This window comes from Sarcophilus harrisii, chromosome 4 (genome assembly GCF_902635505.1).
Source record: "Sarcophilus harrisii chromosome 4, mSarHar1.11, whole genome shotgun sequence".
Lineage (NCBI taxonomy): Eukaryota > Metazoa > Chordata > Mammalia > Dasyuromorphia > Dasyuridae > Sarcophilus > Sarcophilus harrisii.
In genome coordinates, this window is record NC_045429.1 from 334516776 (window position 1) to 334541593 (window position 24818).

General features: G+C 40.7%; 1 protein-coding gene across 4 annotated transcripts in view; it reads left to right on the top strand.

Annotated features, from left to right (window-relative positions):
* Positions 1-22623, top strand: part of CDK12 (cyclin dependent kinase 12) — a 65172-nt gene extending 42549 nt beyond the window's left edge. Inside the window, exons 14-16 of one of the 4 annotated variants that reach the window (XR_004233857.1) lie at positions 2109-2526; positions 16720-16842; positions 18154-22623. Coding sequence is in view for 2 of the 4 variants with exons in the window: in XM_003768269.4 (XP_003768317.1) it covers positions 2109-2821 (713 nt within the window). In the remaining 2 variants the exon portion in view is untranslated. Of the gene's footprint in view, positions 1-2108; positions 4590-16719; positions 16843-18153 lie in introns of those variants that run through there. The other 3 variants (XR_004233858.1, XM_003768269.4, XM_003768270.2) reach the window with 3 other exon arrangements.
* Positions 22624-24818: the final 2195 nt, after the last annotated feature.

Sequence of the window (24818 nt, forward strand, 5' to 3'; positions counted from 1 at the left end):
GAATTGCTGAGTAAAGTTTTTAAGTCATCTGTGTATTTTCTTAGCACAGATCACTGAGAATTGACAGTGCTATCAACCCTCAAATTCTTTAGCTGTTTAATAATATACCATGTAAAAATGTTATCTTTATTTTTTATTCTTTCAAGGAACCTTATTAACCTTATTATTTTCATGCCAGCCACAATGCTACTTCATACATATAAAAAACAGAAAAGAACGTTTGATCTCAAGAAAGAGTATTATTATTATTATTATAAGATAACTGGTTATTTACATGAAAGATAAAATTTAATTGTGAAAAGAGGTACAGTTGAGAGAATATAAATGTTTACCTTCCGTTACAGTTCTGAATTTTCAAAGTAGCTTGCCCCTGAATTAAAATATATGATTTTTAACATATGTAGTCCAAAAAATGTTTATAACTAGGACTGTGGACTTTCATAGATAGAAAAGGGGCTGGTCGCAAAGCCTCTGAAATTTATGTATGTAGGTGCTTGTGTTATCTGCCCTCAGTTATATAGGTGTAGACTTTTTATCTAAGTGTATATTTTTAAATTTGTGGCTTTTCCATGGCAGATGTGGTTTTGGGGTTTGGGGTTTTATTATTAAATTTTTAAAATCTCTTACCACTTAGTAATCAGTCAACCAGTCAGTCATTGAATATTTATAAAGTGCCTACTCTGTGCTTGGCATCTAAGCACTATGCTAATTCTATTCCTTCCATTTTTCCAAACCAACCTTATATATGCATAGATAGTGTTTTTTAACTTTTTAAAATGCTTTCACATGTGTGCTCAGGGAATTCAGATTTATTTTAATAGTAGCTTTGCCAAATATAAATAAAACCCATGATGTATTCTAAAGTCAAATAAAAACTATTTTTGGTTTATCTGTGCAACTGCTGTCCTCTAGTAGCTCAGATAATCAAGAGTGAGTATATAAGAATCCATACATATACTTTCAGTGGCAACAGTCAGAAACATGTGGTTATTTGAAAAGTGCACTATTACAAACCATTAAACCTTTCTCTTTAGCAGTATGGCCCCCAGAATTCCAAAAATTTTAATCTTATCATAGGAGTTATACTCATAATACTTTTAGTGTCCATCAAGTAAAAATATTTTACATCACACCACATTGGTCCAAAGAAATTCATTATCTGATTCTAGCTGCTGTAGCCAACCAAACTGAGTTGATGTTGGGGGTAAGGGAGAAATATGGGGACTAATCTGAGGAAAAAATGATATTTAGAGGTACAAGCCCACGGTATTAACTCATCTCTTCTGTAAACATGTAGCATTCATCATCGTTGTGATAAATAAATTTTTTTCAAGAGTCCGGTGGGTGCATGACACTATACATGGCACTATCAGATTGTGCTTACAAAGGAAAAACTGGTGCAGGTAGGGCAACAGAAAGTATTTCTTTGTAACCAGATATTAAAAATGGGCAGTATCCTTTTATCATAAAATGGGATGCTGAATGGGAATGGGACAATAAATCTTTAGAATGTCCCATTCCTTTGAAATGTGAAAATGATTTAAAGTTGGGGATACAGGTATGGATTTCCTCAAGTACAAAAATAAAATGTTTGCCAGTTCAATACATCTATCCTGTGTACTCTTAAGATCTATTTCAGGTTAATATTGTATCATCAGACTTTCTGTACAAAAGATTCTTCCTTAGATTTGAAATTCAAATGTGTTTTCCCTTCCCACTTTTCATATTCTTGCTTTAAAAAAAAAATTTAACATTTGATCCAACAGCTTAAATTGAGCTTGATCAAGCAAGGGTCTACAAGGTAGAAGAATGGTTCCTTGGAAAAAATGCGGTGAGGGGATCTGCTCCCAAAGAAAAACCAGAAAAATGCCTTAAAGTTTAATAATTTTATGTCAATCTGTAGATATAGCATGCGACTATTTTGATTATCTTTTAAAATTATTTTCTATACAAGTTTCATTTTTCTAATCCCAAGAGTTGATTTTTTCCCCCCCACTTCTGGGTTGCTTGTATAGGTGTGTGGCTGTATATGTGTGTGTGTGTGCACGTGTGTGTGTATAATCACGTGATTTTAAAGATGGTGTTTAAAAGAAGTAACCCTTCCACAGCATGTCCTCCTCACATTCTTCCACCAGAGAAGAGACCCCCTGAACCCCCTGGACCTCCACCGCCGCCACCTCCACCCCCTCTGGTTGAAGGCGATCTTTCCAGCGCCCCCCAAGAGTTGAACCCAGCTATGACAGCCGCTCTACTGCAGCTTTTGTCCCAGCCTGAAACGGAACCTTCTGGCCACCTGCCACATGAGCACCAGGCATTGAGACCTATGGAATATTCTACCAGATCCCATCCAAGCAGGACTTACGGAGGCACTGAGGGGCCTGAAACAGGGTTTAGTGCTACTGACACTGATGAGCGCAATTCCGGCCCAGCCTTGTCAGAACCTTTGGCCCAGACCCTGGCGAAGAGCAGGACTTTCTCAGGCTCTGTGAGCCATCTTGGGGAGTCGAGCAGTTACCAGGGCACAGGGTCAGTGCAGTTCCCAGGGGACCAGGACCTCCGATTTGCCAGGGTCCCCTTAGCATTACATTCAGTGGTCGGGCAGCCATTTCTGAAAACCGAGGGAAGCAACAATACAGTGGTCCACACAGAGGCCAAATTGCAAAACTATGGGGAACTTGGGCCAGGGGCCACTGGGGCCAGTGGTTCAGGAGCCAGCCTTAACTGGGGAGCCCAAGCACAGGCTACTGCTTATGGAAAGCTCTATCGGGGGTCTGGGAGAGTCCCACCAAGAGGGGGAAGAGGGAGAGGAGTTCCTTATTAACCAAGAGACTGGTTTCCTGAAAGACTCCTTTCCTTTCCATCCCTTCTTTCTCTCCTCTGAACCTTTTAATGAAATCGTTTGCCAGATTGAGGTAATCGTCTGCATTTGGCTACTACAAAGCTGTTTGTCTTATTTCTTGCTCAGTTGCTGCTAGCGGGAATTCTACATAGTACTGATGTGGGCATTTTGCTAGCCAGACCCCCTACACTGGGTTGGGGCCAAAACATGAACAACATTAGCCCTAGCTGGCAAATGCTGATGAAGAGGTTTGGGGAGGGTCATAAAATTGGAAACTAACTGTTTTAGCAGCTTAGAACCTGTCCTACTTGGACAGGAAAGAAAAAAAATTAGTTACAGCTCTGAGGCAAAAATCAGAGAGGAGGCTCTTTTGTTTTTGTTCCCTCCACCTTTCTACCTCTTAAGTGATTCTCTCCCCCCCTCCCTCGTCAGTCTTCTGTTTTATAATTTTAAAAAATAAAATTCAGAAAATTCAGCCTTCTGCATTGAGCAAAAACTGAGAATGCATTGGCTGGTTTGAAAAAATGCACCCTCCCATCTGCCACCCCAACTTTTTGCTTTTAAGTGAATCCCTTTTTCTGTTAAGCTGCTAGACACATTTCTCTTTTTCTGATAAATTTCCTGTCCCTGAAGTTTGTTCCATGTATGCCTTCTCTCCCTGATTGAAGCAGGTTGCAGAATGTGATTGTCTTGGACAAACATGGGCTTTTTTCTCCCTTCCTTTTTTGCCCCATTTTGGAAGGGTCTTTTTTTTTTTTTTTTTTTTTTTTTTTTTTAAAAACCTTTCAAGACTTGTGTGGGGAAATTGAATCTTTTAGAAGCTCAAGAGCCCAGGATGATTCTTTAACTTTTTTGAAATAAAGGAAAGGAAATTGAAACCCCAACATTGTTCTCTGTAACTCTTCAATTCCAAAAAAAGGTTTAAAAATTGTTCATAAACCCTACTCAAGTGGGGAAGGTGCTACATACCGGAGTTTTTGGTTTGTAAATGGGGACAGCCCTGGATATTGCTGCTGGACTGGGGTTACAGACAGTGCCTCTGTACTTAGCTAAAGATATAGCAGTTAGTGTACTGTTTACACATATATATTTTTGATGTCAGAAAGTATTTAAAGATCTTTCTGGTTCCCACAGAGCATTGAAATATTGTCAGAAAAAAAAAAGGAGGGGGGGGACAGACAAGTAAAAGGACATGTAAATTTAATGTAGAATGGGTGTTTTTCCTGGAGATGTATCAATACCTGGTACTTTATTATTGTTATTAAGTTTTAAATTAAGGAACTGGGGAGGGGGGAGAAATAATTTTCTATGTACACATACCAGTACCTGTGCCCTGCCAGTCCTTTTTGAAGGTTCCCCCAGAGAAATTTCATGTTTATTTTAGTTTTGATAAAGCAGGTAGTATTGTGGTTGCCTGATTAGAACCTTGCCTTATCAACATGAATTCAAAAAGGGAAACGTTCTGAAGCAGGGGAGGGAGAGGGTTACATATGAAGGTATATACCTGTATGCGCTTCATATTGAAGAACAGATATGAGTACCAGCATACGTAGTGTTTCAGAAAGGCACATACATTCACACGAAACTTTATCTGCATAGATTATATTGATTTCTAAAAAGGTAGACCCCTTTTATGAATAAAGGCAAACACTGGCTATTGGTTTTAGCAGACTGGGGGAGGATGTGCAGAATTCAAAAGAAAGAATATGAAAGCAGTTCCATAAGAGAAAAATACACTTTTTTTTTTTTTTTTTTTAAAGAAGAAATCTCCAAAGACATAACGTTTATTGTTTTTCCCTTTATTGCAAATGGCAGAGTTCTGGTGTGTGTGTGTTTATTTTATTTCTTTTTGGTCTGTTTTTTGCCCATGGTGACACAACACTGATTGGAAAGAGGATTTTCTAAATCATCATTCTGGCCTAATAATTCAGTACCAACATGTCCTACTGAGTTAGCTTAACCTTGTCAACACAGTGTTGGTGACCTGCATTAAAAGTCTTGAGCTTCTTAGTCTCTTGACTTTGAAGTCCTCATATATGGGCCTTTATATTTGGGATTATTATCTGAATTTGAGGCACTTAGCTTCAATCCGCTCTGCCTTTAATAAAGAACCTGAGCTTGGGATACTTTCACAAGTATCTGAAATGAAGTAGAATTGGTTGCCCCATCCAGTCTGAATAAAATTCTCTCTACATTTTCATTGTAATTTGGTTGTCAACTGTCATCTATCACAGTTTTTTGGTGTGTATTTTTCCTCACTCCCACCATTGCCATTTAAAAGAAATTATGCCAAATATCTTAAGCAGTGTGCTTATTACCTGTACCCCCTTCTGAGACAAGGGGATAGGTGTGTTAGTATGTGTGTATGTATGTGTGATTTCTTTCCAGTCCTCCATCCATTGTCTAAACTTTAAAAAGGAAAATAGGCGTTGAGGATTTTTGAATTTTTCAAGGGGGAAAATCCCTTAAATACCCTGGATTTAGTGGAGGAAAAAATAACTATGAATTGTTTAGCTATGTTTAAACGTGGTGAAAACAAAAGTTTGACAATTTCATTTTGCTGTTAAAAGAATACAAAACATAGTCTAACCCCATTAAAATGGAGATGGAGTTGGGTTTTTTTTTTTTTTAAATTGTACCATGAAGAGGAAAAACATTAAACATTATTTTGAGCAGATGAGACATTTTATTCCATTTCTAAATATGGGATGGGAGGTAAAACTTTTGACCAGAATATTTTTTGTCATTTTGGGAAAATGTGACCCAGTTTTCTTAAGTTGCTCTATCCATAGAAAGAATGATGTTTTTTGTTTTGTTTTGTTTTTTTAATGAGGGAAATTATATGTGCTTAAAATAGGACAGTTAGCACCAAGTTGAGTAGGTCTCTCATTAGGCTGTTTCCACCTTAAACATTCTTTCTCTCTCTCTCTCCCTCCCCCCCTTTCTCCTCCCTCTTTCTCTCTCTGCTCTTTCTCTTCTCTCCCTCTCTATATATAATATACATGTGTGTGTGTATATATATATATATATATATATAAATATATATATATGTGTGTATACATATATATGTGTGTGTATATATATGTAATATACATATAAAGTTACAATGCTAAAATGGTTAATAGGTTTTGACAAGAGATTGCTATAGCAGAAATGTGTCAGTGACCACTTTATTCTTCTTTGAGTTGGTTTTCTGACACAATAAACCCCTTCTTTCTCATTTTTTGTTCCTTTCTTCTCCCTTCCCTGCCCCCTGGGTGTACCTTTGTCTATGTACAGATATTTTGTAATATATTAAATTTTTTTTCCTTTCAGTTTATAAAAATGGAAAGTGGAGATTGGAAAATTAAATATTTCCTTGTTACTGTACCACTTTTGCTCCATTGCATTTCCTTCTTCTGTAGCCTCTAATCAGGCATGATAATATGTAAAAGTCATTTTCTTATTTGAAATCAGGTATTCTCAATCTAGTGCCCTATAGACTTGAAACTACAGAATTGGGTGTTTTCCACTTAAGGGGCAAAATAGAGGCAAATGGTGTTTGAGAATTAAGGAGATGGGGAAATTTGGAATTGAGATGTAATTTTAAAGAGAAAACTGAAGTTGAAGTCTGTGAAGAACAGTTGAAACATAACTCATGCAAGGTTATGCAAATAAATGATTATGCAAATTGTAGCACTGACAAACCACAAAAGTTGAGCTTCATGTACCCTGGCTCCTCCATGCAGGAGAGGTAAGTGGGTTTGAGCTCAGCTGCAACTAAAGGAAAATAAAGTAGGAAATCTTTTAAGTGAAGGAATAGCATAAGTTTCAAGCCAAACACTTTCCGTTCCTGTGATGGACTCCATCAAAGAGATTAGATATAAACAGTTGCCTTTTTCTCCTAGTTGGCAAGCCCAGGAAGCAAATCAAAGACTTTCACTTTGTCAGAGTTATGTTAGTGGCAGGTTCTTCTCTTACATAACCACCTCAGTAAATCTATCCATCCTCCATGGCAAAGGTTAAGGATTAAATTCTTCCTAATAATAAGTTTATCCAACCTATGCAGCTAATAAGATTCAAAAGAAAGTGAAAAGAAGATGTAGTTATCAGAAAGTTTAAAGAATTTAGGATGAAAAAGACAATTCCTTATTGGCCAATGGAAAATTGGTACGTAGACACAAGAAAGGGGAGCAAAGACAGGAGCTCAAGGACAGGAAATTGTGTCCTGTAGCTTGTATGAGGCTGCTTTTTAGCTTGCAAGTCTTTATTAAAGACACATTGCTTCTTTGCCCATGACCCTAGTGTTCCCCTAATGCAGAAGTGTTTGGAGCAGGAGAATGAATCACTTTACTAGATATTTCTTGGGGACATTTTTTGCTAATACTATCCTGTCTTATTTTGATGACCAAGTCCCAGGGAAAACAAGTTCTAGACAACCTAGCAAGCTGGGGCAAGAGTAAGGCACTCCTGTCCACAGTAGTGAACATTGATCTCATTGGTCTTTAATACTAAATATAACAACTCCAAGTCACTAAACCTCTCAGCCTCAGTTTCCTCATCTGTAAAAAAGAGATTACTAGATGACTTCTAAGGTCCTTTTCAGCTCTAAATCTAAGATCCTTGGAGTCTCCAATACTTCATTTTAAGAACACCCTTCTTTTTTTATATATGATGTAACCTTGCAACTCAATTCCACAAGTTCCCCTGCCACTTTGACATTTATTTTCCACAACCTTAGACTTTTCCTGTGTTGTAGGGATTTGTCTCTAGTGGAGTCAGAGGAATTTCTCAGCCTAAGATATGGAAAATAAACTGGATACTTTGTTATTTAAAAAAAAAAAAAATCTAGCATACAGCCATACCTCTTTTTGGTTCTGCTTCATTTCTTTGTTCCAGTCTCATTGTTTTTTTAAAGAGCCTAGGGTAGGTTAGAGAATGAGGAAATGCTTTGGCCTTACCTACCAGGAGAGGCTGAGTGCCCTCTCTCTTGACTTTTATCAAGGAGATGAGCAGGGCAGTGTTGGGACATGACGCATCCGAATTGGGTGCTGGTCCCAGGTGTAGATTTTCATTTCTCCTGTTGCTAATGTCCTTAGGAATATCTCCAGATACAGTGAGTTTACTCCAGAAAAGGGGAGGCACATGGCATGGTAAATGGGAAAAAATAAAGATTTGGGAGTTATTTGGCCTAGGTTTGGATCTACTAAAGATCTTCATGAACTCGAGCAAGTCTCATGCCTTCTCGACCTCGGTTTCCCAGGAGGAAATTGGACTAGATAATCTCTGTTCTTTTCAACTAAGTTTTTTATGTCTAAAGAGAGGCAGGCTTGGTATGTGTGACAGTTATTTACATTATCACACAATATATAAACTTTGTGCCAGCCTATGCCTAGGCTTGCCAGAGGGATGCATTTCCTTGCTGGGTACCCAGGGGTAAAGTGGTTACTTCTGGGACTCTACAGGAACACAGCAATGTCTTAGAAAGGTTGTCCACAGGATAGTATGCAAGTTTTCAACTATTTGGAGTGGGGTACTTTGTAGGACAGAATAGAGGAAAACAAATGAGACCATAATATATTAGAAGGACTCTTGACTGTGCTGGAAGTTTTATTTATTTTGTGAGGAGGTAGAATGGAAGAAAAGATAAATTGTTTTCTTGAGTGTCTTCCAGCTGGACAAGAAGGCAGCAGGGGTAGTCTTCCTGTACCACCCCAAGCCAACTCTAAGGCTTGTTTCTTCTATCACTGACATTAAAAAATTCAGCTATAGATGGTGTCCTTTGGACACAAGACTTGGTGTGGTTGAAGGGGAATGGTATGAGGGGGTGGTCTTCTGCCCATGGTAATATCCTGGTAATTAATCCCTGGGGCACCTAGATCTGAGCTTGGAAACTTGATTTCTCTTACATGTCCACCTCAGAGATAATGTTCTGGAGCCAAAAAGGGGATAGAAGCTAATTTGGGATGAACAGTCTGTGTTACTCTCTAGGAAGGGTTCACTTGGGGTAGGTTGTCTTTTAATGGATCTTTTCTTACCTTCCCTGACTTTGTTAGCCCCAGAGCTATGCTGTAGTTTATTCTTCTAGAAGAGAATACATGGGCATGACCTACAATAGAAAAGTTATATTAAAATGCAAAGAACTTTCCCAGGAGAGGTACCTTGGAATTTCTTTGGAAATCTTGCTCTGGATTGGTTTAAGTGGGCTTTGGTGTGAAGGCAAGAGTATGGTTAAAATGATTCCTCAAAGGTTCCTTCCTACCTGCTAGTCAAAGAGAAACCAGAAACTTTCTGTGCAAAGTATCCCATTTCCCAGGAAGTCAGGAAGTAATTTCTTGTCTCTCTCCATCTCTTGAGAGACTATAAAAGGATAAGAACAAGCATTAACTAAGATAGAATGGGTCAAAAGGCCTTGGTCTCTGAGTGAGCTTCAAGTCAGAATAGTCTGATGAGCTGTTTCCAGGAGTAGATTCTTGTACGCTATTAACATGTGAGACTCCTTGAGTGGCTGGCTATAAACTAAACTTCTGAGACTAACGGGGTTAGAGAATGAGATAAAGTTGAAGTATTGATAAGGAAAAGTAAGATGGGGCTGTGCTAATATGGATAACCTTTGACAAAAACCAGTAGCTCATTATTGACTGCAAAAGAGGCTCATTGTAGTAGATGCTTGAGAATGAGAGCAAGGATTTTTTTTCCCCTCAGTTTTCACTTGCTCTAGAAAAAAAAAAAATTAGTTAATGTCCTTAACCCTGTGGGTTAGCTAAATATTGAGAATGAGAAATCTTGAGTCCAAAATTTCAGGCCTTTTCCAACTTCAGGAATACCTAACTCTTAACCCTGTACTGGAATAATTAATTTCTGCTAGGTGACAGAAGGCCTAAAGGAACAAGGAGAGTAAAGAAGTTAAAAGAAAGAGGAAGAAATATAGAATAAAGGAAAGAATTTACGATATCCAAGTCTCTAGAGTGGAGGAGAATATTTGTATGAATTTTTTTGTTTGTTTAGATACAGTTTCTTTTACAGTATTATTATTTTAATTTTCAAAATTTATAAGATTTTGGTTTCTATTTTTTTTCTCCTTGCCTTCTAGTCCTTTTCCTTCCCAAGATGGCAAGCGATCTGATATAGATTATACAGTCATATTAAACATTTTTCCACAGTAGTCATGTAGTGAAAGAAGAATCAGAACAAAAGGGAAAAACCGTGAAAAAGAAAAAAAAAGTGAAAATAGTATGCTTGGATCTGCATTGGGACTCCATAGTTTTTTCTCTGGATGTGGGATTGCATTTTCTATTACAAATCTTGGAATTGTCTCAGATCATTGTATTGCTAAGAAGAGCTAAATCTATCACAGTTGGTCATTGCACAGTGTTGCTATTACTGTGTATAATGTCCTCCTGGTTCTGCTCACTTAACTCAGCATCAGTTATGAATGATTCATTTCAAAGGGGAGATGAACTTTTTTTGTGTCTTAGATTCCCCTTCTGGTAAAGTCTATGGACCCTGCTTCAAATACTGTTTTTAAATATATAGTATTGCAAAGGAACCCTATTAAATTGAAATAGTAATCAAACAATTTTTCTTAAAACTTCACAGATTATAGGTTAACTTTTGCTTTCTGGGAATCTACTGTGCTTCAGTGACCAATAGTTATCCCCCCTGAGGTTAGAAGTATAGGACTGTCATGATAGATTTAGGTTTCAGGAAAGTTTAGGTTAAGAAAATCCTTAACCTAAACCAGGCTTGGTCAGGTACAAAATTCATGTGATGACCTTGATTTAACCTTCTTTATGCATGCCAAGTGAGTTATTCTGGAATAAGAAAGAAATATAAAACCCATTTGAGTGGTTGAGGGATAAGGGAGGTTAAGTCTTACTATAAGTGAACCCTAACCAAGTTCCAATGGCTTTTGTTCTCTTCAGTGTAGCTCTAAATACTTGATTAGGGCTAGAGAAGAGTAGACAAGATCCTAAAAGGTTGAAAGTATCAGGATGTTTGACCTGGAGGAAATGATGACATAGCATGAAAAAGTGGGGCACCTTCTACAACACAATTACTTTTACAGTCTTTAGCCATTCATTTAAAAGGAATTGTGTGGAAGATGGTAAGATGTGTCTTTTTATTACTATGGAAGGCCATCCTTACGAAGGTGAAATTAAAATTAGGAAAGTTTTACCATGTAGTAAAAACACTGGAACCTCATGAGGGGTTGTCTTGAGATCTCTCTATCTGGAGACTTTTAAAAATGGGCACAGATGTATCTGAAGTCCAGGAGATAAAGCACTGGGATTGTGATTCTGATTCTAGGGATTCAAGTCATGGATTGTGAAAGCAAGAAGTGATCATGGGAACAAAGAACAGAATAGAACTCATTCTAGCACTTCCCCAAAGTGGGGAGGTTGAACCTTCATACACCTTTAAAGGGCTTGTTTGAAAGTTGAGGTGTATGACTTTTGGTGGGTAGTACTTTTTTTTCCTTATGTAACTTGCTTTGAAGTCAAGCAACTGAATTTGTGATTTTGAAGACCATATCCAATGCCAGATTGGTGAGGGGGTGAGGGGAATAGTCTGACAGGTGACACAACATATGTATGTCCCTGGTTGTTTTGCACACATCTGCATACATACTGAGCACATACTATCCTCTATGCTGTTTCTTCCTTTCTATCCCTCCCTTTAGTCCTTCTGGAAGGATGCTCAGGGCCTCAAGAGCCTTTGAACTGGTGATATCAGTTGCAAGAAATCAGTTTTTCTAGGAAAAGGCAGTATGATATAGTAGAAAGGACATTAAACTAAAAATTTGTCTGACCTCTTAGTTCTTGTCCTTATTTATAGAATTTCAATGAGGGAGCAATAATTAAACAATATTGAGTGTCTAATGTCTACAGATTTGAACAGAGAGGAGAAATCAAAGATGGACCCATCTTTTTTTTATTTACTTAATTTTTTTATTATTATTATAGCTTTTTATTGACAAAACATATGCATGGGTAATTTTTCAACATTGACCCTTGCAAACACTTCTGTTCCAACTTTTCCCCTCCCTCTCTCCACCCCCTCCCCTAGAGGGCAGGCAGTCCCATACATGTTAAATATGTTAAAGTATATGTTAAACACAATATATGTATACATATTCATACAGTTATCTTGTTGCACAAGAAAATGGACCCATCTTTTAAGAAGCTCCTGAATCCTACTGGGGAATGTGGGAGGCAGAGACAAGAACCTTAACAACAAAAAAGCAACTTCAGGAACACTAATGAGTAAATGTTTATTTTTACTTTTGGATCAGGCCTGTGATTTGGGAGGATGGGAGAAGACTCCCAGTTTGGAATCTCCCTCTAGTGATAGAGAGCATTAACTTCTGTAACTTACAATCTTAGAGAGTTTCTTGGGATACTGAAAAGTAACCCCATTTTCATAGCCCAGTATGAGTTAAAGACAGAATTTAAGATATCATTCTGATAAAATGCCTCTCAGCAAACAAATCAAAATACTGTAGGGAAGTGAGAGTAGAGTAGGACAGACTTTTTGAGGCAAGCATGTTTTGAGACATTTGGAAGAAGAGGCGTGATATGGGGTGGTAAGAAATAGAGCCTTCTAGATACTTGGCCTGGGCCTGGAAAAACCAAAGGCATGTGAATGAGAATGAGCCTGCCCTATGTCAATGAGACTAATGTGATTAGAACCAGTTGATACTGAGAAATGAGGCAGGTGAGTTAGCGCAGCCTTGGAAGTCAGTCTTATAGATTCAGATTTTAGCTTGACAATTTAGAGGTACTATATGATTTTGAGCAGAGGAATGACAATGACATGTAATTGTCTAGTCATGAGGTAGGTGATGAAGAACTGGACTACCATAAATACCCATGAGACTAAAGGACAGGATTAGAGGAAAACCTAGAAAGATACTTTTAGTGGAAATAATGAAAGTGATAATTCCAGTGTTATGAGCCTCAGAAACTGATTATATGGTGATGTAGGAATTGAGAAGTGGTATGTTTTGGTTTTGGGTAGGAAAGAGCATATCTATATATATGAATCTATAAGATAGGGTAATTTTCAGCATGGAGGACATATGTAGGCTCAACAAAGGAAGCACAGGAGAGTGGCAACAGCCTTGGATCTGAAGGTCAAAGAACAAAGTTCTAAAGTTCTGGCTGTCCTGTATTACCTGTGTCACTTAGGCGATTAGTTCACTTCCTCATTCTGGTCTTCATGTCCCCTTATATGTAAATGAAGTAGTTGGACCTAATTTGATTCATCCCTTCCAGCTCTAAATCTATAATCCTTAATCTTTTTTTGCCCCAGTCTTCCCACTGAAGACAATAGAACTCTTCTGAAGTCCTGGAGTGAATTGTAATATTCTTGGAGATGGGAAAAGTAAGAGAAAAGACGACGCAGTAGTAGCCTTTGTATCTTCATCCCAATAGCCTTGTTTATTGGAAGTATGCCTGACAGGTTTTGGTCAATTTGTCCTGGTCTGGGAAACAAAAATGTGAAGTTTTGCCAATTTTTTCTTTCCCCTTTAGAGCTTTGAAAGTAGGGTGTATCCAGCCTGTGACAGCATCTGTCTATGGATACAGCACATTCTTACTCAGTGCTTGGAAGGCCTTTCTCTCTCTCTGTCCCTCCCTTGGGGTCGTTTGTATCTCCATTTTTTTTTTTTTTTTTTTTTGCTCCCACAGCCATAAGGGGGGGGGGGACTGTTTATTAATTGGGTTGGGAATGGGGAGGGGACCAGCAGGGGACTCTTTAGTGTATCGGGCGGGGGTCTTGCTGAATGAGCCCATTAGCCAACCCCACCGGCAGCTGAAACGGGGCTGCAGCCAAGTCCTCTCTATTTCAAAAATTCTCCTTTGCCCGCAGCAGATCAGAACAAGGCCTGCGGGAGCCCTTAGCTCCTGATTGCAGCTGTGAGGAAGGACAGAACAATTTATAGGAAGCCAAGTGGCTCCTGTCTTTCTCTCTTCCTCTGACTTTGGAGAGGAAAGAAGGCTGGGTCATTATAATAGTCTCATTCTTAAACACATACCTCTGAAGGGTTTCCTTAAAGGGAATGAACACAGCCCAAAAAAAGTATCTGTATTAAGGGAGTAGTATATATTATATTTATTCTGTGGACTTTTAAGATCACATGTTCTTCTGCCTACTTAGTCACATTATATGAAGGGTCACTACCTAAGAACAAAGGCCAGTGCATACTAATATTGAAGTTAGAAGAGGGTGTTAAGATGATTCTTGTTCCCATCTAAGTGACCTCTGTCGGCACTTTTCTTCAGCAAAGTTTAAGTTGAAGAAGAAAGGGCATGCTTTTTTAGAATCACTAGGGACAGAAAAAGAGGCTCTAAGAAGACTTTTATACACCTTACTAGACCTTACTCATATGTCCCCTTTCTAAGCAAGAGACACAATAGCGGGTCTGTCATTGTCGAGAGGCTTAGATGCTTCACTGCTGAGTGTTCTTCAAATGGGGTTCTGTCAAATGATAGAATCAGGGAATATCAGAGAGTAAAGGAACCATAGAGATCACCTATTATAGCCTCTTAGTTGAATAGAAGAGAAAGGAATTCCTCTCAGCCAATAGTGAAAAGAATAATTTGTCCAGAGGTTCCCTGGCTATTTAGTTGGAAGAGCTTAGGATCAAGAGTCAGAACAGAACTCAACCCGCTGCTCTTTCCACTGAATCACTTTTTTCATTTTATATACACATATCTATACATATACATATATGTGTGTGTACATACACACACATATACATATATGGAGAGAGAGACAGGGGAATGAGACACCCAGGCTGATGTTTGGGGGTGGTCGGAGAGTTATTAGGGAAAAGGAACTGAGAAGCTTTCTATGCATTTTGCTACTACATGAATAATATGCAAATGGCATACAAATTGAGAGAAAAGCATTTTTAGTCGATTTCTAGCTCATTTGGGAACATGACTAGTTATGCTTATGACTGAGGATTCTGATACTCTCCATCCTTATTCCTGAAGTTTATAAGGAGTGATGCTTTTAGGACATCCCCAGCCTCCCATTGGGGAGTGATATGCCCCCCCCCAAAAAAAAGGGATTGCTAATGGCAGGAAAGATTTCTAAGTTTGTACTCTTTGAGTCATGATACAGATATGTTGAAATGCAAAGGAGGGAGAAGGAAAAATAGGGAATAGACTCACATAACAAAGTTAAAATAGTCTCTGAAGCTGCAAAGGTTCCACTGGCACTCAGAACAATGGGATTCCCTTTGAGAATATAATGGTACATATATATGTATATATATATATATGTCTAGGGGAGGAGGCAGCCTCCACTTGGAGGCTATACACTGCTATCCAGTACTGTTGTAAGCCAGTACTTTACTTTGTGTGCATAATTTTTAAAAGTTGTTGATAAGGAAAGTGAAAGGTTCCTCATTTCCAGTATTTTCCAAGATATGACCAAGGCATGAAGGGAAAAAAGAGATTAGAACCAGTTAGAGAGCTTGGACATCAATGTCCCTAGTCAAGGCTAGGGGTACAGAAAGAAACAGAGTGAACAAGTCTGCTGAAAAGGTAGAATCCAATTATTACCCATTGCATTTCCTTGTATTTATCATCTGGCCCTGTCTACCTCAAGGCTGATGGGAGTAAGGCAAGGGGCAAAATATAGTGTTGACCTTTATGTAGATTAGTCTGTACTTGAGGGCAGAAAATATATCTCTCAGTCACCTGAATTAAACCAAATAAGCTCAGTATTAAAGCCTTTTCCTAGGTTTTTTCTAAAACTATGTTTCAGAGAAGTTAGAGTACAGTTCTACAAAGGACTATGATAGGTCTACACAGCATCCATTCTCTGACTAAATCAACCAGTCCAATATATGATCCACCTTTTCTGTAAAATTTGCACATATAATTTTGTGATTTGTTGCTTTATTATTTTTTTTGATTCATGTCTTGTCTCCTTCATTGGACCAGTTGTTTAAAAAAAAAAAAAAAGCAGAGATCTATGTCTTTGTTTGCCATCTAAGGGTAGGAGTAATTATATATTTGTATAACACCTTAAATTTTCACATGTATTATCTCAACTGAGATATAATAAAATATCTCGCCCTAATTCTGTGAATCAGGCAGCTGAGAGCCTCTAACTTATCCAGAGTCACATAGTAAGTCAGTAATAGAATGAAGACTGGATTCCAAGTCTTCTATTCCACAATGCCTCTAGGAAATGGTGTCTGTTCTTTACTCAGTTCTTCAAATGTCTAATATGAATGAATGAATATCATTTATTAAGGGCATACTTTGTATAAAGTGCTAAGTTCTGGGATACAAGTAGAAGAGAAAAACAATCCCTCCCCTTAAAGAGCTCACATACTAGTGGGAAAAACAATACATATTGAAAGTTTTAGTTTTACATCAAATGGAAGGGCCCTCATGATCCTTAGGATATGGGGATAAAGCTTATAGTAATACCTCTTTCTTAGTATCATGTCCACTGATAAAATAATGTTTCTGATGTTGGACCATATGACTAAGGCAAAGATTTTGATGTCAAGAATTTTCTTTTCTGAGATTTCAATAGCTATTGTTTTAGTGTTTGCAGGAGCAGTTGTCAGACTGCATCTGAACAGGGGTTATTTCCCAGGATGATGGCTGATGGCTAAAGGCACTGAGGTGGAAGCATTGCTAGTCCCAAGGGTCTTGGATTCGGGGTCCTGGGTTTTTTCACTAATCTGAAGTTTATCTACCAAGCACATACTGCCTATGTCTTCTCTTTCTCTATGACTCCTAGATGTTAGGAGTTAGGGTTCAAGGGGCACATATCAATTAAGTGTTCCCTGCTGGCAATAGCTTCTCTGATCTAGGGTTCCTTCCTTCATAGTTATTATATTGACCTGCTTGTCTTTTCTTTCTTTATAGAACAAGTTAATAGCAGGAAGGAAGGCTCCTGAGAAATGGGCACCATGCCTACAATACCTAACATTTAGAGCCCTGGCAAACCTCTTGGCATCCTTCTGGAGGTTTCTAGGATTCTGAAATCAGGTAAGAGAGTCTCACAGCTTGGTGGGATACCCCTCAAGTTCCCCTTTCTCTTGTCTCAGTGACTTAGGAGAGCCAGGCTAAGCTTTTTTTTTTTTTAATCTATTTTCAAGATCTCTGGAGAAAAAGATGAAGTCTTGATTTGGTCATTAATCCTATTACCACAAATACCTCCTAGTTAGAAAGTCTCACAACTACTTCCATGTAGCAGTCTATTTCTTTCTCATTGTTCCATTCTCACTATCTCACCAATTGTTTACTGCCTTCTGGATATCATCAGGGGCCAGTAGCTAAGTAGTTAATAATCATCAGTTTTCTTTTCTCCAGGCAAGGTTTCCATCTTTTCACACCCTACTACCCTTTACCCTCTGCTCCTTTCTTCTCCTTCCCTTTTTTGTTAAGTGGGGAAGGTAGGGGATTGGATAAGTCTGGGATTTCATTAATTAGGAGAATTTCCCATATGGAAACTTCCTGCATATCTTCTGGAGTTTCTCCAGGTACTGAGAGATTTTAGTGATTTACTCATGGTCATCTAGGTAGGTAACATTTGAACCAGAGCTTACTGCTTTCAAGGTTTCTCTCTCTATTCACTGTACCAGGCTTTTCCTCTCCTTCCTTTCAGGCAGGTATTCTTCATCTGGGGCTAAGACTTCAAAGAGTATGTGAACTTGAAAGGGAAAACAATTACATCTTTGTTTTCGCCAAACTTTGTTTTCCTTTGTGAGTCTTATATATTTTATACAATTAAAAACATTATTTTTTTTGAGAAAGAGTCTTTAGACTTCACCAGGCTGCCAAAGAATAAAAAAAAGTGAACAGCTACTTTCTTAGGGATATTCAACTGGAAATACCCACTACCTCTGAGGTCTTGGTCTCCATTTGGTCACATTTTGATTATCATAATAGTGTGTCTTTGTCACTTAGACACCATCCCTGAAGAGATATCATACATAGTAAAAGATAAAGGAATCTGGGCTGAGGGATTAACTACTTGGGGTCTTATCCTCATTCTTTCACTTACCCACAGAAGTCATTTAGAAGAGTCACTTAATCCCTGGAATTACCATTTCTTTTGGGTACCCCATGGAGTCTAAAGAGGCATTTTGAATAAAGGTTACCCCAGAATAGGACCATTTAGCCTAGGTGAGGGGACAACACATAAGAGACCTCAGAGCAGGAGGAAGGGGCGGGGCTGTTGCTGTCTGAATATCCCTAAGGGAATAAGAAAGGCAATCTGATGGAATAGATGGAGAGAAGGTAGGAAAGACCTATCTTCATCTTCTTAACTAATTTACTTTTCTACCTCCCTTTCAGGTCTTGACAAAGACCCAGCACATCCTGGGTGGTGAGTTCAAATCCTGTTCCAGAATCAATATAGACTTGGCAGCTGTCTTCTTCTTTTACTTCCAGCTCCTGGCCCAGGCAAGTCACAGTGAAATAACCTTATATAAGTCAGCTTGGTGCCCTGCCTCTAAACAGGATTTCCTGACAACCAGCTCAGAATAATATGATGGTAAAAGTGTCTTTCCCCTTCTCTCTCCATATTCCCAAAGAGAAGAAAGTCCTTATTCTCTTTGATTACTTCCTGCCCTCGTGGCATCCATTTCTGACCACTGAAAAAAATCTTCTTGCTGCAGCTTTATATCCCACAAACAGAAAAGAGTCAGTTTTCTCATTTGATGGGTATGGGAAGAAGGGACTAGTAAAACAAGATGATGGAAGATAGGAAGAAAAGGCCCAACCAGGTGCGAACGCACCCCATTTGCCCTTTTCCATCAACACCAGAAACCCTAGGGAGTCATTTTACCCAGTGGCCTGAAGACCTGAGGGCATGTCCAGCCAGCTTGGAGAAGGGAATTTGGATATGCCCCCAAGGAGAAGGAATTGAGGCTGTGAGATTCCACTAATTCCCAGAACTTCCCCAGGGAATGGAGAGTATGTTGGCCATAAGGAGGAATCAGTCACCAGATGTCACTCCATCAGAGCTCAGGTGTCCACCTGGGCCCAGTGCCTGTGGAGAGCCAGCAAGAAGGGATCAGGGCATTTCCCCATCTCCAGGCTTGTCAGAGCACAATCATCCTTCTCTGCACTAGGCTTCCTTCCTCTCCTGGTTCCTTCTCCAGTCAACTACCAGTCCCTCCCACAAGGGCATGGTCCTTTATGTGTGTATCAAGTGGGGCCTGAGTGCTTCCCGGGCAGCGTCCTATCCTGAACTTGCCAGGCCTGATGGAGTGATAAGGCAGGTGCCAGAGGGTCAAGAGATGTCCTTGGAGCTTAAAAAGCAGCAGTTAGGTTCAGAGTTCTGAGGGGCACCAAGGGCAAAGAATCCATTTCTCTGCCCACCTCTGGCACCACCTGTCAGCCCATGCAATCTGACCAGCTGTCACCTCTGAGCTGCGGCTTTGGTGGTTAGGACAAGGGATGTAAATATGGAGTGGAGGTGGGTGCAGTCTTGATTTCTGCCACACGAGGGCACTGCCTACCAATGTAAAAGCCTGCCCCGTGGGCACTACTTAGAGGGCAGAACCTGAGTAAGTGGGCATGTTTTCTCTGGACTTCTCTCAGGACTCTTCCATTGAGAAATATAACATCTGTTTGGAAACCAAAGTAATAATTTCCACTGTTTGTCCTTTGCATGGAGATATAATAATAGTGGATGGAATCCCTGGACACTTCCCAGAAGTCTAACATCAAAGACTTCCCCCTCCTCTTGCCTCTGACTCTAGGTCCCAAGTACCCTGAACCTCCCTGAAGACACTAAGGGTATTCAGACTTTTAGTCTGAGTTTTAAGATTAGTTCCTCAGGTGTCCAACATGACCTTTCAAAGGGCCCCATTTATGTCTTGGCTCTGAGCAGAGCAACCCTTCTACCATCCCTGACATTGTTCAGTCATGTTCAACTCTTTGGAATCCCATGGACTATTGCACAGCAGGCCCTTCTATTCTCCACTATCTAAGTGTCCAAGAGCATGTTTATTGTTCCCATGACATTACCTATCCATCTCATCCCTTGCCAACCCTGTTTCTTATAGCCCTCAATATTTTCCAATATCAGAGTCTTTCCCCTTAAGTCCTGTCTTTTCTTTATGTGGCCAGGTATTTAAGCTTCTGTATTTGACTTTCCAGCAAATAGTTTGAATTAATTTCTTTGCATCTTGGTAGATTTGGTCTCCTTGCTGTCCAAGGAACTCCCCAAAGTTTTCTCCAGAACAGTCTTCTCCCTGACAATTGAGGAAAATATTTACTTCTCTGGGAAATAACCTTCCTCTGGGCTTTTCCCTGACTTTGGGCAAGCTGACTTAATTTCATCTTCAAAATGGGCTTAATTATATATGTGTGTGTATCTATATACATATATCTATTTGTAGACATATGTCTTCATATATATACATGTATGTGTGCATACATAAGTTCACACACATAACTTGTTTTACAAGACTGTAAGAAAAGTGATTTATAAACTTTAAGGCATTATAAATTGTCATTTGTAGTAAAGGAGCCTGCTAGGGAGAAAAGCACAAGGTTTTACACTTAGTAAATGTGCAATGCAGAATGAGAAAAGATTGGGAGGATATACCGTAATACCTTTCATTATAGTCACTCAAATCTGCAGCTACATTAGGTTGGCGAGACTTGGGTTCAAATCTTGCTCCAGACAATTAATTAGCTATGAAACTCTGGACTAGTCACTGTGTCACAAGCTTTCTCATCTGTAAAATGACAGTGCTAGATTCAAGAGCCTTCAAGTTCCCTTCCAGCTCTAGCTTTGTGTGTTTGGTGATTTTGAGCAGACATCTCTGAGGAACAAACTACAAAGCTAACACTGAGAGAATGGGGCTAACTGCTTCTTAACTGACCATGAAATGCCCCCCCCCCTAAAGCACCAGAAAGAGTGGGCTCAGGCATGATTCCAGGCAGTTGTCTGTACTGTGACTTGGGCAAGAGATAGGGCCTCTGCAGAGGAAGGACCCTGCATCTGACGCCGAAAGCTCATGGAGCTGTGCCAGGCTGCAGGAGGTAAAGAGGACAGAGGTTCCACCACCGCCCCCTTCCCCATTCCCAGGCCTATGGCCCCCTCCCCAGGTGGACAGCTTGATTAAACAGTCGGTGCTGCTGGAATTACTGCACAGCTGGCACTCCCCCCCCTCCAAGCACCCGGAGCAGAGCAGCAGCACAGATTAAAATCTCCAATTAACGTTAAAGTGAAGAGGCACTGAGGATGCCAAGGAAGCTGGATGGGGGACCCTAAGCTGCCTGAGTTCCCCCTTTTTTTTTTTCCAACCCACCTCTTGGTCTAGAAGCTTTAGGCTCTTCTTACAGGTTCAAGTGTCAGGAGCCCCAGCCCTGAATCTGAGAGCCTTCATTGCCCAGCCTCCTCCTGCAGCAGAGTCTAAGGTCTCTCTCCGGGTTTTGTAGTGCCCCGAGGGTGACGACTTTCCTCAGTTCTGTCCCCCTCACCACGCAAGGCCGGCGAAACTGGCATCCAAGGGCTAACAGTGCTCCCGACTCCTCACCAGGGTGGGAGAAGTGGGGTAATGAGGTGGGCAGTGCCTTTCAGTGGGGGCTGCCTTCCCCAGACCTGTCCAGATACGTTCCCAGGATGCCGGGCCACTGTTCATAACGCCTGGAGACTCGGGACATTGTTGCTTCCTTTTCCCTGGGGAAAGGGTAAATAAAGCAGGCAAATTCCCCAATAAGAACAAAGCCCATTACCCTGGGGGTGGGGATGAAAAGCCCTGCCATGTTCTGTCCGCACTTCTAGCCTCTCGGCCTGCCCTCCCCATCTGCTTTCTGTTTCTGTCTCTTGCTTCTGTCCGATCGATGCGTGGCATCCTTCCCCGCTCCCATCCCTTGCCCATCTTTTCAGGGGGCAGGGGGCAAGCACAGCTGGACCAGGGAACGGCCCGTCCTCCACCACCTGGGTCCCCAGGCGGCTGCTCATTATCTCCTTCGCAGATTGGGGGTGGGGCAAGAAGCAGAGGGGGACATGCCCAAGACAGGATGCTTGATGAGCCCTCGCCGGCCTCTGCCTGGCTGGCCCGGCTCAAGTTAAAGGCAGCGCTGAGTTTGGACGCCCCCTGCCCCTTTAAGAGATGATGGGGTAGGTGCCCAGCTGATGAGACCTCCTCACACCCACAGAAATTAGACACCAGGGCATGATGCCACCCTCCCAGGCTGGCACATGCTACCCTGGCAGAGGTTCAACACCCCCCCCCCATACACACACTTTCCTCCTCTCTATCTCTGTATTTTTTTTCTCAGCTCGAAGCACAGCTGAGCCTTAAAGGGCGGGGGTTGGGGGAGCCTAGGCTGGATGTTGGGGGGGGAGAGCTCCAATAGCACGTTTTCACCTGCCATTTAATTGGATGTATTTTTAATTAATGGGACCTCAGGGACCGACATGAGACAATCTGATCTCTGAATAGGGACAGGGGAGGGATTGGAGAAAGGAGGAGGATTGGGCCACTGGGTGCGGTTACTGGGAGCTCAGGCCCATCAATCACCGGCCACTTTGCGCTCTGGCACCAAAAGCAGAGAGGTGGAGGAGGTGCCAGGATTCCCCCACCCCTTTTGCAGCCAGGATGGGGCGGCCTCGCGCTCAGACCCGGGAGGAAGCTCGCGCACTGAATTGGAACTGAGAAGGAGTAAAGTTGTTCAAGGTTCAAGTTTGCAGACAGAGCTGGCCCAGAGCGGTCAGCAAGGGCCTCTCCAGTTTGCCCCGAAGGGGGCTGGGGAATGCTAAAGGAGTGGAGGGAAGGGGACCCCCAGGGTGAAGGGCTGGGTGGTTGGAGGGAGAAGCGCTGGGGGGGGGGGGGGGGTGATGCCCGGGGACATTTCTGTGTATCTTGACAGGAAACGAGCACCATGGAGATTAGATGCAAAACACTATGTAAATGAGGCCAGTCCAATTCGCTTTTACTTTACAACCTGGGCATTTTGGGTGCAAATCCTGTCCCTGGGGCCTGCTTGGAGTCCTCACTGCTGCTGGCATTTGCAGAAAGACTCAGGGAGGGTTCGCTCCCTGACGTCCTTCTCCAGTGCCTTCCTGGGCCATGCAGGTGATCCCCGGCTTCTGGAAGCCTGTGCCAGTCAAGGGAGAGTTCTAGCAGTTCCTGCCAAGCTGGAAAGGCTGTGCGTCCTTCCTCTGCACGCCTGTCGTCAGCAAGCCCGGCCAGCCAAGTTCAGAGAGGCTGACCACCAGGTAACAAGCTTTTTTTGGCCACAGCCGTTCATTAAACCTTCTACAAAAGGTGTGGAAGTATTGCCCTGTGCGTTATTAGGGGAAGCATGTGCACTGAGGGTGTTCTGAAGAAGGGAGAGGGAGAGCTGATTTTCCTTCCCAAGATACCTCTCCTCCTCTTCTCACACAAACATTCAGGCAACAAGCATTTTTGAAGTTTCACTGTGTGCCTCCAGGGAGACGGTTCATTCCATCAAGGAGCTTATTTACATTCTATTGGACAGAGACATATAAGTAAACGCAGAGTTTATTTTGTTGTTGTTCAGTTGTTTTCTGTCATTTCCAACTCTTGGTGACCCCATTTGGGGTTTTCTTGACAATGATACTGGAGTGATTTGCCATTTTTTTCTCCAGCTCATTTTACAGATGAGGAAACTGAGGCAAACAGGATTGAATGACTTGCCCAAGTATCAAAGGCTAGTTTTGAAAGAGAAAAATGAGTCTTTCTGATTTCAGGCCAGGCATTCTATCCACTGAATCACCTAGCTGTCTGCAAAATATTGCCAAAATTACTTTTGTGAAGAAAATTTGCAATAGCTGAAGAGATCATGAAAGAGGTGAAAGTTTAGTAGAACTCTGATGAAGGTTAGGAATATTTTATCCATAAAATGAGCAAGTTGGACCAGATGGTTTTTGAAGTCCCTTCCAGACCTACAATTCTATGAATCTAAGAGGTAGAAGTGAGGAAGGAATATGTCTCAAATGTGTAAAACAGCCTGTGCAAAAGCATGGGGGTGGGAAATGGAATTATGTACCCGAGGGACAACAAATAAGCCTGGAAGATAGTGTGCTTGAAGAGAAATAATATGTATCTTTAAAAAGATAAGCTCAGATAGTAAAGAGCTTTGGAATCCAGGAGAATTTTTATTTAATTCTAGAATTAATCAGGCAATCAGGAATTTTTATTTAATTCTAGAAACATTAGGGAGTCACTGAAGCTTCTTGAGCAAGGCAGTGATATGGACAGACACATGCTTTAAGAATATTATTTCTGTCAATAAAAAGTTATTATAATAATAAAAAAAAGAATATTATTTTGGAGGGCAGCTAGGTGATGCAGTAGATAGGACACTAGCCCTGGAGTCAGGAATTCGATTTTGTCCTCAGACATTTGATACTTACTAGCTGTGTAACCCAGGGCAAGTCACTTAACCTCAATTGCCACACACATGCACACACATGTATGTATATATAAGTGTATATATGTATTATATACACATACATGTTCAGACATATATACTATATGCATGTGTATATAATATGAATATGCATACATATACTCATGTGCATACACATATACATATAACGTATTATTTTGACAGCTAAAGAGATGAGATACTGGAGGCTGGGAGAGTGTTGTAATCATTCAAGCAAGAAATAATAAAGGCTTGAACTAAAGCTGTAGCCAATTGAATAGAAAAACAGGAACCTAAGGGAAAGAGCAAATTTGGTAAGTGGTTGGATATTGAAGTAAGGGATCATCTGATCTTAGATTAGAATTAGAAGGGCACTTATCCATTTAGTCCAACCCATCATTTTACAGATGGAGAACCAAGGCCAAGGAAATGATATTCAGGATCATATAGCTAGTATGTGAGGTGAAATTTGGATTTGTTTTGGTCTTTCTGATTCCCTGTATATCCTATGCAATGCAGCATTTTAAAGAGGAATGAATAGTTAAGGATGATTCAAATCGTGAGCATGTATACCTAGAAGAATAGTGGTGCCCTTGAAAGAA